Below are 14511 nucleotides of genomic sequence, written 5' to 3'. Positions count from 1 at the left end.
TTAAATAATGTGAAATTGACACTTGAATCTTTGCAAAATACTGGATCAAATCTGCCTACATCACAGGAACTTAAAAATATTAAGAGGGCAGTGAATCGCATATTGAAATCAGAAGATATCAAGAATATCCAAACAGAGATCAAACAACTCACTCAGACAGTGGCCACTCTACCAACTTATCAACATATTAATGAACTGCATGCCCTGTTTGAGGATATCAGAAGACAGGTCCATGATCTTACTGCTCAAAATTCAAAATTGGCAGTTGTTGAAAATTTACAGCAAATTGTAGCTAATATCAAGCAACAGCTAGGGACCATGGAATCCAATCAAGCAAATGCTTTGTCTGTTTTTGCCACCCAGCTACAAGAAATTGTGCAACAATACAAGAAACTTATTGTGGACATAAAGATCAAGCCAGGCCATGATGATGTTGTTAGGACTATCAATGAGCATCTTGAATCTGTAACAAGTAGATTGCTTACAGCAGAAAAAGAAATAACAGGCATAATCGAGAATCCTAAACATACAGTAATTCTTGAATTGTACAGCATCCCCAACAAAGAATATGATTCACCATTTACACCAGGTGGCAAAATATATATGCTGTCCCCTGCACAATTTTATTACCAGTTTTTTGTTGGGGGCAAACTGAGACCAATCAAGATCAAATATTGGCTTCAACCACAGGCACACCACTACCCCACCTTATCAATAACAAATGCTGACAACAAACCAAAAATCACCAGTGTAGAGTTAGAGGATTTTACAGATCCCAATACATTAGAAACATCTTATGCTGAAGATGATGGCTCTCTGGAATTTCATATACAAATAGGAGACAAATTATATTTAGAAAATCCTGTAGTATCAGCTGCTGAACACCCCATAGTTGCAATATTCTTGTTTTCATATTATGTCTAGACAAATTATTGTTGATGAATTACACAGACAAGCCAGACATAATTATAAGAGACTGCCAGTAGTCACAAAAGGCATAGATGATTTATGGCAGAGCGACTTGATTGAGATGGCAAGTGGACAGCTGAAAAACTTAGACAAAATCAACAAGGGCTACAAGTATCTACTCACTGTAATAGACACATTTTCAAAATTTGCCTGGGCTGTGCCACTCAAATCCAAGACTGGAAAATGTGTTACAGAAGCCATCAGGACAATCATCAATCAGAGTGGAAGATCACCGCGCTATTTGCAAACAGATAATGGCAAAGAATTTTATAATTCTGTGTTCCAACAATTTATTAGAAGCCAGTCAATAAAACATTACTCGAGTTACAGTGATCTCAAAGCCTCAATTGTAGAGAGATTCAACAAAACCCTAAAAAATCTTATGTATAAACAATTCACACTGCAAGGTAATTATAAATGGCTTAATATTCTTCCAGAACTTCTACATAAATATAACAACTCGGTCCATTCCACAATCAACATGAAACCCTCTGAAGTAACTTCATCTGATGAGCAAAAATTGATCAGAACTGTTTATTATCCTAGATACCAGCCAACAACAAGAAAAGCCAAATACAAGGTGGGTGATCAAGTAAGAATCAGCAAATGTAAGCACTTATTCAAAAGAGGCTTTACAAGAAACTGGAGCACTGAATTATTTACAATGGTTCAAGTTAAACCTGGGACCCTTAACACATATATAATAAAAGACCACCGATAAGAAATTCTCAAAGGCCGGTTCTATGAAGAAGAACTCAACAAAACTAAACAGCCTGACACATATCTCATAGAAAAAATCATCCGCAGAAAAGGCAACAAGTTATTTGTCAAATGGCTAGGACTTCCAGAACACAGCTGGATCGATGCAGACAAAGTGATAATATGAGCACCTGGGATGTTATAAAAAGGCTGCCAGAACCTGAACAGCAGATTAAGAGAAATGGCAAGTTGCTGCCTGAAAATATTAGATGCCTTATTGTTGGGCCATCGGCTTGTGGTAAAACTACACTAATGATTGATAATTTTTTATTGGCACCCAACTGGTTAGACTGGAAAAACAGGCACTTGTATGTCTTCTCTAAGAGCTTGGAACAATTAAAATATCAGCAGCTGATGAAGCTATATGATGGATTGGATATTGCCACTTTTGAATCAGATGTTAAGCCACTCCATGAATGTCTCGATAATTCTGTTGTTGTGTTTGATGACATTATACTGGATAATCAAAACAAGGTTAGAAATTTCTTTACACAGGGCCGACACAAAAACATTGATTGTTTCTACCTGGCACAGACTTTTTCTAAAATACCGAAGCAGCTGATCCGAGACAACAGCAATTTTATATGTGTGTTTCATCAAAATCATACCAACCTCAAACACATACATGATGAATATGTAGGTGGGGACTTGAGCTACAATGATTTTTCCAAGTTTTGCAGTAGGTGCTGGAACCAGGACAGTTATGGGTTTGTCACAATTGATATGACAAGAAAACCCAATAGTGGCAAATACAGAAATAAAATCAACAATTTTCTAGTCATTGAAACATATATAAATAACCATGAAAAGGCCAATCATTGATGATCTTAAATTAAGAGATTATCTTGTAAAAAGATTTAAGGGATGGAAATCACAGAACCGAGGAATTTATGAACAACACAAACAAACAGAACAGCCTATTATTGATGATATTAGTGAATTAGGTAAAAATATCAAAACTGTTACAGAGCAAAATCAAAATTTGATCACAGCGCTTGTACCTGTAGCTGCTAGGAACATATTAGATTATCCAATCACCCCACTTTCCAGTATTCATACACCTAGTCCTGTTGCTCCTCGAAGAATTGAAGCTACTCTGGATCCTATTGAATTGGGTCTTCTTGCTCAAAAATATTTAAGCACACCTAAAGACAACAAAGATGAGGTCTTTGGCTTATATGATGACACAGAGCGTGTTGGTAGCATCATACATAGAATTGGCAATTTCAGAGTAACATTTATGGGAGATGATCTCATTGTATATTCAGAATCTCATCTTGGAGAAAAAGGTGGTTTTGTTAAATATCCCGGCACACCTGGGTTGTGGGAACTGATGACTAGGAAAAGGCCTGGCAGCTATGCAGATCAAGATTATGAGCACTACAAAGAAATATTAATAAAATCAGATGCTCTATACCAGAACAATGATCCCACACAAAAAAGAGTCAAGTCTAGCAGTGGAGCAAAATACAACAATTTAATCAATCCCATATGGTCACAAATTAAGACAGGCAGTGGAATCAAACAATACAACACCCTGCCTAAAGAATTTGTGTGGGTTGATGATGTCAGGAAACTTGTAGATAGGTTATTGGTGATAGCTGGGGAGGAAAATGCTGGCAACCACAATTTTTACAATGAAAAGGTTGGAATTATGGACATGATAAGCACAAAATTGTCTAATTTTATAGTAAATGACACTAAGGGGATTGGATATCTTATAAAAATTATTAATACTCTACCACCTAAATTTTGGAATATTTCTGAGGGTCGGGGGTTGGTTAATGACATTATAAACAAGCTGCCATTTGAACTACATATTCCAGGCTATCAGTATTGTGGTCCCGGTACAAAATTGGACCATAGATTAAACAGAGGTGATCCTGGTGTTAATCCCCTAGATGCTGCTTGCAGAGACCATGACATAGCATACAACACACATTCTGATCTTGACAAGAGACATGTTGCAGACAAGAAATTAGAAGAGGCTGCATTTGGTAGATTTGTAAGCAAAGATGCTTCTTTAAGTGAAAAAATAGCAGCATTGGGGACCACCATAGCTATGAACACCAAACAAAAACTGGGGTGGGGGCTGTGAATATGTATATAATAAACCTAGAATGAAGGCCAAGGGTGTTATGTATCAAATACCTTATGCAGGTTTTAAATCTCTTAAAACTATTGATAGTCTTTTAACCAAAAAGCAGCGCAAGAAAAAAAAGCTCTTGTCTTGCAAAGGGCCATGGTATGAAATTATTACTTAGTACCCCCTAATTAAAAAAATTACAACAATCTAGAAAAAATTGCATACAGGGGGTTTCATATTTACTATCCCGGCTATCTTAGCAGCACTTGGGGCTGTGGGGAGCTTGGCTGGGGATCAGCTGCCATAGCAAAAACAGTAATAGATGCCAAAAAGAATAAGGCAGAATTAGATGAATTGAAGCGCCATAACCTGGCCATGGAGAAACGAGGCAGAGGTGTTAAGAGAGCCATGAATAAGTTTAAAAAAACAAGAGCCGCTTACAAACCAAGATATTGAAGCTTTAATCAAGCCACTGGGCATCAAAAATTTTAGAGGTGTGTACATGTCTGATTCTTTACCAGAACAACCACTCAGCAAAAAGTGTGGCATTGTTAATTTGGATAAGTACAAAAATCAGGGCACTCACTGGATTTGTTATCTTAAATATTTAAACAATTAGGCATTTGTGTTTGATAAAATTTCTAAAATCAACTAATCTTTATTACAATAATGCCCGTGTTCAAAATTTCAAAGATGTTAATTGTGGACATCTGTGTTTATCTGTTCTTAGATATCTGTCTCAAATAAATAAACCATCAATTGAAGATTTTCAAAAGGCCCTGTGGTATCTGAAGCATCATGGGGGTATTCCATCTCACCAGCCAAAATTCAATATTGAAACTCAAATTACATGATGATATAGTATATCCCAAAACAATAGCTCTCAGAGCATTTTATGGCATGTACTTGATCCCTAATATTACACACCACAACAACAAAATTGCAGTAGGGGATCAAAAAATTGTCATCACTCCAGGGCAATATAATCTGTCCACTCTAAATGCTCAATTACCCAGAGGTATAGTATTAACTCAAAATTCTGTCACTCACAGAGTAGAGATTGTATCTGCTACAGAAACAGTGGATCTGGGTACTATAGGAGAGCTGTTGGGCTTTGAGAACAACACAAAACTTGAACCGGCCATTAAACACACTGCTATTAATATACCTAAATTCTTAGCCATAGAAACTCTGAATATTCACTGTAATATGGCCGAGGGTATGATCACCAAATCAAATGGCATAGGCACTCACAAACAAACTGGGATCATTGCAACATTTAAACCTAATTCTGAATTTATGGAGCCAATCATCTACACTCCATCCCCAACATTATATTTTCCTGTGTGCCTTAATAGAATAGATTATATTGAGTTGATGGTCACTAATGAAAAAGAAGAATTAGTTGATTTTGCTGGAGCCACAAGAACTGCAATCATAGAAATTAATATTTATATAAAAATACATACAAAAAAATGGAAAATATTGAGAGTTATGAGCTAAAATCATTCCCCCCAAACAGGAGGACATTTGCAAATTTAAATCAACCCAACACAGAAATTGAGGTTGATCTTGATGTAGGGGATGGCTTTATACACCCCCACAGAGCAGATCTATACATCAAATTTGATGTTGTAAAGCTCGATGGAACAGATTATCCGGCAAATTCAAATATAAGATTGGTAGACAATTTTGTGCCGCATCTGTTCTCTGAAATTGAGATCAGAAAGCATGGTGTTGTTATAAACAGAGTGGATTATCCCGGCATTACCTCCACAGCTTTGGCCACACTAAAATTATCCAAAACCGAGGCATCATACTACAAAATAGGTGGATTTGAGGCTGGTGATAAAATATTATCCAAGAGCCACACAGTATTGTTCCCTATACGCCTGTTGCCAGGATTCTTCTCAGATTACAAAGATATTATGTGGAAGGGTGGTTTAAGAATTACATTTAGAAGAGCTGCCAATGATAATAATGCTTTGATGAGGTACAGTACATTAAACTCTACAGGGGAAGCTATGCCTAATACCCTATCTGATGAGGGCAAGTGCATTATTCAGACTATGGAGCTAAGAATCCCGGTTGTTGAATATGAGGCCAGTTATGCTCTTAAATACAAAGCAGATATAATAAAAAATCCACAAGTACCTTTACAATTTTATACATATCAATGTGTACAGAAGCCTGCCACTGGTACTTATTATGAGTTTGATGCTACAAATTCATTCTCCAGTATACAATATGACATGCCGGATTTTGTGGTGGTACTGTTTCAGACTGGAAGACACAATAATCAGGAAAAAAATTCAAGTAGATTTGATAACTGCAACATCAAGAACATATATCTTAAAAATGGCAGAAATGAGGTGTTCCCCAGAGAAAATTATAATTTAGACATGTCCAAGGATGATTTCCTTAAATTATATGAAGCATTTACAGCATACAAAAGGGTCACTACTGGCAATACTGACATGTATTACACACCAGATGAATTCAAAGCACAGAGACCCATGTTTGTCATCAACACTTCAAAAAGGAAACAAGTTGTGGTTAATGACAGGACAAAGATTAAAATTATCTGTGAATTCCACAATACACTCCCTGATGACACTATATGTAGTGTTATTCTCATAGGTGAAAAATCATATGTTAATGATGTAAGAAATGAGAGAGTCACAGAGCAATTCTAGAAGATTTCTGCATATTACATTGTCTTAATATTAGATAAACAAATTGAACCTGGTGCCCAATTGAACTTAAACCGGAAGTGGACCGGAAGTAAATATGTGTGGGTGTGGGTGGGTAGCTTTTTGGCTTAGTTTTAAGTGTATCCAAAAAAAATATCAAGAGGGGCATATTTTTAACAAATTTATGGACAACAATCTCACAGAAGTGCCTTTTATAAGTGTAGGCAAATCAATCTGAGGGGGGTCATACTTTCCCGGGAAATTCCCGAGGGCATTTTTACAAAAATCTTGGATTAGACAGGGTTCCACACTTGAGCAAAAAGGTCATATAGGCATGTTGAGCTAGTTTTAAGTGTAGGCAAATCTGCCTGAGGGGGGTTCATACTTTCTCGACCCAGTAATAGGTCAAAAACACTACTAACCATCGAATCTAAATGCCTTTTCTTCTAAAAATTCTGGGAATGGTAAAATTTTTCCCAGGGTGGGAATTCTGTCGTGGCCAGGGTATAGGATTCGCGAACGAACCACAGCGCTACCAGGAGCGGATTGATAGGGAAACGTCCACGAACGTCCCTGGGCCGACCGCATTTTTGGCAAAATGTGGCTGCCTAAAACCCGACATCGAACCTTCCGCCACGCGGAATGCCGGACGCTCCTGATACCAAATCGCCAGCCCGACGCGGGTAACCGCGCCGGAGCTAGGGCGCAGGTTCCTCCGCATTTTTACATTTTGCTGATGACCGACGCTGACTTGAGGTCGATAAGTTTCATCTGATTCATCCTCGAGTTAGAACTCGACATCTATCATTGTTTACTGCAGTAGGTTTCCCCGCTGGTACTTAATACTTCATATAAATCCGCGAGCAACTTTCCAGATTCCGTGCTTCAAAATTCATACTTTTGATGGTAAAACAAAACTGATAAAACCTTGATTCTGATAATTTTTAGGTGTGGTTTCACTTTTCATGCTCTAAAATTGAAATGTTCATAAGTGAACATCCTGCGTCTATCACCACGTAATCACCAATTTTCATCTCATTTCCGCAAAAATGGATGAAAGCCCTAAGCACCTCCATCCACGTCTCATACCCTTAGGTATGTGGGATCTTTTGGGAATGTAGCTCACTAATCATCATTCATCCTTGATGGTAAAGCACTCTCTGCTCGTGGTGAGCTTGATGGTAAGGCGCTAGAGGTACTAAATTTACACACTTAAATGGCAACACATGACACTTGAGTTTCACACCCCTAAAGATTGGATCAGCATGGGTAATGTAAGGATATACCTGTCTCTGTACTGCAACTGAAGATCTGCCGTGAGAGGTTATGCCTGTGACTGTACGTAGAGTCTGACTTGCGACTAGCGTTAACACGCTCTCCCTAGAACCTCCTCCTCTCTCTCTATTCAATCGTAACTTGCTCCTCAATCACTGAATTAGAACTCACCCCGAACTCTCTGCCTCCCAGACATTTATTGCAATTCAATTTAATAAACAAATGCACAGTCAGGCCTGTAGCCTCTTCCTGGATTTCGTCTGTTTACAGCTGATGACCAGGAAGAGCTTCAGTGCTGTCTGACACTGCATTCCTGTGATGTTCCTGAATATTTCCTGATTGGAAAACGATGGTTGAATGACTGGAAGTTGGAGTTCGTTCTCCATAATAATTAAAAGATACTACGGATCGTTACGATATTACATTTCTTTTCATGGGAGCTGAACATCATGAGTACGTACATATATTTTGTTTCCCTTTTTTAGAGCCTAATAAACACCATTAAATGATAATAAGATTATTATACTTTCACGAAAAGTGATTATAATATAAAATCCTTATGTACATTTTGCTATAATTTATTTATTTAAAGTGATTTAAAAGAATTCGTCTGATTTAAATCAATTCACCTTGCTTGTCACTATTACCTTAACCAGGGGTGTGTGCAGAAAATGTTAACGGGATTTGATAAAGCTTCTACTGTCCACTTTCAGATTTGATTTTTACTAATTTTTCATGCTTTATTTGGAGAGTATTTATTTATATTTAACCCACCAAACCTATCTTTAAAGACTTCCGGAAGTGGTGATCACACCCCTCTCATCACTTGTGAGTTTACGCTACTACAAGACCTTCCGATTGCTTTGCGAATGTCAATCATTTGTTTAACCTCATATTTACACCAACTGAAATGACTATCCATTCCGAATAGACGCATTAAATCCTAATAATCTTAAGCCTAACTTACCCGAAGAGAGGCTGACATTCTCACCACGTTCCCTCCTTTTTTAGATTTTTCAACTGCGAACATTTTTATAAAATAACTAGCTGGTTACCCGGGTATTTATTTATATCAATTTTCTATTACACAGGGAAGAAATGAATTTATTAATTTAACTCAAAACTTGATTATAAACAACATTTTTAGTTTCGCCTCCAGGAGCAAGAATAAATAAATTGAACGGCATTGGGAGTGTCACTATTCATCTTAGCGACCCCGAAAGCTATGGATTCCACACTAATATCGGTTGTTTTCAATCATTTTTACGTCATCCCTTCTCACACCCATGCCTAGGGGTGCAACGGGTGTCTTACCCCCACAGTATTTATTTCCAGATTGTAAGTCATATGTGTACCAAGTTTAGTTGAAATTGTTCCAGGCGTTCGAGAGTTAGGTCATTTTTGAAATTTTACTTTTCACCCCCTCTCACCCCCATGCCGATAGGTGATGAACTTGGAGTTGAACGGCATTGGGAGTGTCACTATTCATCTAAGCGTCCCCGAAAACTGTGGATTCCACACTAATATCGGTCGTTCTCGATTATTTTTACATGTCGCCCCTCCTCACCCCCACCCCTAGGGATGCCAGAGGTGTCTTACCCCCACAGTATTTCTTTCCACATTGTAAGTCATATGTGTACCAAGTTTAGTCATCGTGAATGTCACCAATTAGCTTTGCGACTCCAAAATCTATGGATTCGACACTAATCTTGGTCATTATTGACATTTTAATTTTCACCCCCTCTCACCCCCATGCCGATAGGTGATGAACTTGAAGTGGAAGGGCATTAGGAGTGTCACTATTCATCTTAGCCGGCCCGAAAAATATGGATTCCACACTAACATCGGTCGTTTTCGATTATTTTTGCATGTCACCCCCTCCCGCCCCCCTCCCCTAGGGGTGCCAGGGGTGTCTTACCCCACAGTATTTCTTTCCAGATTGCAAGTGATACATGCACCAAGTTTGGTTGAAACCGCTCCAGGCGTTCGAGAGTTATACCGGAATAAACATACATACATCCATTTTTATATATTAAGATTGGAAATAAATAACACTGTTCCCTATGTTGTTCCCAATGTATCTGTTTATAAAAATATGAAAGTGAAGTACATAGAGTGCAAAATTCACTTGGTGGGCACATCAGGTACCCACTTTGGACGCGTCTTCTTCGAGACACTCATGTCAGTGACAGTGTACAATTGGTTGGTAACCGCATCTATATAAATAACAAAGGAAGCAGTGTGTCAATGAGAAAATGGTTTCTTGAATTTTATAGCTCTTTTCAGTTCTTACGGTGGGCGCTCTAGAAGCTGGCAGGGGAAGTGGGGATCGGGGATTACGCAACAGACCTACCAGACAACAGCAGTGGCGCCGAGAGACACGACGCCCCGGAAAAAGTACTACGTGAAACTCGTTCTACTGGCCGCTGCGTTTCTTATCGTGCTGGATTGGTCGCTTCCCCGCTCCCCACTTCCCCTGCCAACTTCTAGAGCGCCCGCCGTAAGAACTGAAAAGAGCTATAGCGATAAAAAAGTGTCTGTATGTAAGTTTCTCGTACGGCACTGGTAAACTAGGGTTGGAAACACTTACCCAACCCAATGAGTAACGTGCTTGGTGTTGTTGATGAATATCCCCGCCATGTCCTTCACGTCCTTCATCACCTTCAAACCCTTCATCGGCTGGATGTTGATGTCCGGGGTCCAGATGTTACTCATCTCGTGGTTATCCAACAGACGGATGTTCCTGTATTGGGTAACGTTGTCAGCCAATCGGTTTTCAATCCACGTCTTCCGTAAATAGCCAATCAGCTCTATCTCCTGCGCAAGGAATAGAATAGAAAGCAAATCAACGTTTTTCTATTACCATTGTTGTCATTTCACGTTTCGTACCTTAATGTGAAAGCTCTAGGTTCACATCTGTGTTGGACTGGTTAGTGTAACACTTTACAAAGCCAGACTTTATCCTGGGTAATGAGTGGATGGATATATCTGTGTTCCCTTTACAGTGAGGTGGGCAACTCGCTTGCACAAGTGAAGGCCAGCGAGCGCTCCGTGAAGGGTGAAGGAAATTTGCTTATTTAACGTTGATTTTTTTTTTCACTCTTGTATATTTTCTTCTACATTTTTGCCTCTTTCTCCTTGTTCATTGCTTTCTTGTTGTTTCTTTACTGCCTTTTCTACCCTTCTTTCTGTCTTATTTTCCCTCTTTTATGTCTCTGTCTCTATACCTGTATTTTACACCTCTATTTCTTATGATTTTCTTTTTCTTTCATAACATAGTGATATATGTAATACAGAGTGTCCGAAAAGTCACGCAACCCGGTGTTTACGACCGTATAACGGAATAGCGAAACTGAATGAGAAGAAACACTTTCTGCCAAGAGAATGCCCTGTATACTGGGAAAATTTAGAGAGACAAACATATGTAAGAACATGCATGTTTTGCCAAAGGCGTTTTTTTTTTTTTTTTTTTTTTTTTTTTTTTTTTTTTTTTTTTTTGCGAATCGTGTGTATTGATGCACAGAACTCACTGAGGTAAATTATTGCAACATTTCACAATACCAACGAACAATTTGGATGGCCACCTATTGAATTTGACAGAAAATGAACTTTGACGAAGTTTCAAGAACATTGCACAAGGGAATAAATGGGCTGTTCCAAAAATCGATGTATTCACAATATTACGTGGGACACTGGCAACACTGTTGCTGTCACGTGTCACTAACAGATGTGTTTCACCTCAGGCTATCACACAAAGGCATGTTTATGTACATGGGTGTGTGTGTGTCCTATGCACACACCAATTTAGAAAACTACTCTTTGATTGACTACGCGTACTACTCTCAACTATCCCAATTTATCACCATGAATCTTCAACGCCACGATTAACGTAGATTGATTTGTTTTTGATTCACTGTATTTTACTTCGCTTTTCTTCCCCTTCTGGACACTAGCGTACGTAAGACTTTTTTGGGGGGAGTGGAATTGTAACAGCTACGTTCTAGAGAGGGGCTACACAATAATATATTTCGTACCATACTTAAACCTTTTTTAAAAGTTCTTCAAAGCCAAAAATGGTAATCTATTGGGTTTGAATTTACCGCTATCAGTTTTCCCCGAGTTCTTTACTCTTTTCAGCGCTATGACTAATCGCGAAGATGAGGATGAATGATGATGATAAGATGAGATGGATGATGGGACAATCACGGACGGAAAGGACACGATACAAGCTCCACAAAGGATTATACTGGCAGTAAGTCCAGGCGCCACAACCTCGTTAGTCTGCAAAATGCAGTCCGATGTGTACTAGGTGCAAGGTTAACATTTTGGCATCTTCACAGAGAATCACCCCCTTACATCTCCTCACCAATAAGAAACAACTTACCCCATGTCTCTCGTCTATCTTCGCTAATTTCAGAAGCAGTATGTCAATCTTAACATCCACGGGATTTCCTGTAAAGAACAGTTAGAAGTAATTAACAAAATAGAAATACCTAAACTTTTGCAAGGTCAAGCTGTACACACATAAATATTTTCAATATTATACCTGACTGAGGAGCTTCTTCCTCACCCTTTTCTCGAAAGACAGAGAAGGAAATAGGAAAATAAAAAAAACATTTCCCACTCTGCTCCCTTTTCTCTCTCAACCACACAAGCACCCAATCCTTCTGAGCTGGGATCTCCTGGTTTCTTTTAAGGCGGGAGAGAGAGAGAGAGAGAGAGAGAGAGAGAGAGAGAGAGAGAGAGAGAGAGAGAGAGAGAGGGAGGGAGATATTTCTTTGTGTCCTTTACCTGGAATCTTTTTCTTTCTTTCTCTGTCTCTGACAAACACACAAACATTGTCTAATTTCTCATCTATACTCCTTTCTCTCTCTCTCTTTCTTGGTTTAATTTTAATGCGATTAATGTACCGGGTGTCCCAGTGGCGTACACCGAGTCCAAGATCTGGGCTATCTCACTGTCACGTGGTCCTAGGCTATGAATAGAAATAAGTTTACCAACTCCTAAGAAATCAGGTTGCCAACTCAAAGGAAATCAGGTTTCCTACTCCTAAGAAATCAGGTTGCCAACTTATAGGAAATCAGGTTGCCAACTTATAGGAAATCAGGTTGCCAACTCATAGGAAATCAAGTTGCTAACTCATAGGAAATCAGGTTGCCAACTTATAGGAAATCAGGTTGCCAACTCATAGGAAATCAGGTTGCCAACTTATAGGAAATCAGGTTGCCAACTCCAGAATCACCATCTATCTCACTGATATGAATAATTTTGATTACAATTTCTGATCGATTTTTCTCCTGTATTTTATTCTCTAGACTCCAGGCTTCGCAGATAGCCTAGCTATCCTAGAATATACGCTCCTGGGGTGTCCCAGAAGTCTTTCCCCTGATTACAAACTTTATTAATATCCGCTATATGCAATGTAGAGATGTGAAAGTGGTGCCAAAATGTTGGAAAACTAACCAAGTTTTTTTTTTGTTACAGGTTTCAGTAACGTGGCTATAGTGTAGCAGTGTCAGTGCCCAGGAAACCGAAAATGTTCACAAATCAGGAAAAATCTCAAGTGTGTCACGAGACCCGGTCACCAATAACAGTGCAGAGGAACTTTCAAACAACTTATGGAAAGATGCCGCCCAATATCAAGAGCATTAAGTCGTGGTATGACAAGTTCAAGACCACAGAATCTGTTGCTGACTTACCGAGAAGTGGCTGAACCATCAACCTCAGTGATTTCAAACAACGTAAAACATCAGCCAAAAAAGTTATCTTTATGCTATCTTACACAAACGTTTATTTTTTCGTGCATACAAAGTGCAAATTGTACAGGCTTTGTTGTCTAATGATATCAGGGGATACACTGAGCTTTTTCCTGATTTGTGAACATTTCCGGTTTCCTGGGTACTGGCACTGCTACACTACAGCCACGTTACTGAAACTTGGAAAAAAAAACTTTGTTAGTTTTCCAACATTTTGGCACCACTTTCAGATCTATCCCTTACATAGAGCGGATATGAATATAAAGTTTGTAATCAGGGAAAGACTTCTGGGACACCCGGTATTTTCCCCTTCGTGGCGGAGTGGTTAGAACAGCGCGGTACGACGCTAGGGGTCTCGGTTTCGATCCCGGCGTGATTAGGCTAAAGTGCCATAAATGTAACGCTAAATAACAAAAATCAAATATGCCTTAGGGATGGCAGCGGCATGAACTAATTCTTGGTCTCGTATTAAAAAGTTGATCCGGACTTTTAGAAATCGAGACGAGAACAGAACGAGGTGTCGAGAAGAAGCTCAAAAAGAGACGGACCTCTTACACTAGAACGAGAATTACTCGAGAATGAAATCTTCGTTCGTAACTTAGCAAACAAGATATGTGATAGTTGAAGATTAACACAAATCAAAATTGTTCTATTATTCGTCATATCTTGCAAAGTTATGCCCTGAGTGTCCACTTGGAGCCTGTTGATCGTAGTGCATAATATTCAGGATCAAATATCTTATTTCGAGTGTTCGTAGCGTCGAAACGAGGCATCAAAGAGAAAAACTTCATGTACAGTGGTGTCTCGATACCTCCACTGATATACTCCATTATTGCCAGTTGTAATAAGGACATATATCCTTAACGTAACTGGTATAAACTTACAGGTATAAACGTACAGTTAAATACAGTGGAACCTAGATTTTACGTTTTCCAAGGGACCATCGTGATCCAACTTAAAATGTGGGAAATAT

The 14511-nt window shown here is 38.8% G+C and overlaps 1 protein-coding gene across 1 annotated transcript in view; it reads right to left on the bottom strand.

The window, feature by feature from the left end:
* LOC145999169 (glycine receptor subunit alpha-2-like) overlaps positions 1-14511 on the bottom strand; it is a 125568-nt gene that overhangs the window by 99533 nt on the left and 11524 nt on the right. The window contains exons 3-4 of the mRNA XM_083136102.1: positions 12167-12234; positions 10373-10599 (exon numbers count right to left, since the gene is read on the bottom strand). Of these exons, the coding sequence (XP_082992228.1) occupies positions 10373-10599; positions 12167-12234 (295 nt within the window). The remainder of the gene's footprint in view (positions 1-10372; positions 10600-12166; positions 12235-14511) is intronic.

The sequence above is a fragment of the Lepisma saccharinum genome, chromosome 15 (assembly GCF_977018435.1).
Source record: "Lepisma saccharinum chromosome 15, izLepSacc3.1, whole genome shotgun sequence".
In the NCBI taxonomy this organism is placed as follows: Eukaryota; Metazoa; Arthropoda; class Insecta; order Zygentoma; family Lepismatidae; genus Lepisma; species Lepisma saccharinum.
Note: the sequence above shows the minus strand (reverse complement) of the source record. Positions and strands in the feature narration are given on the sequence as shown.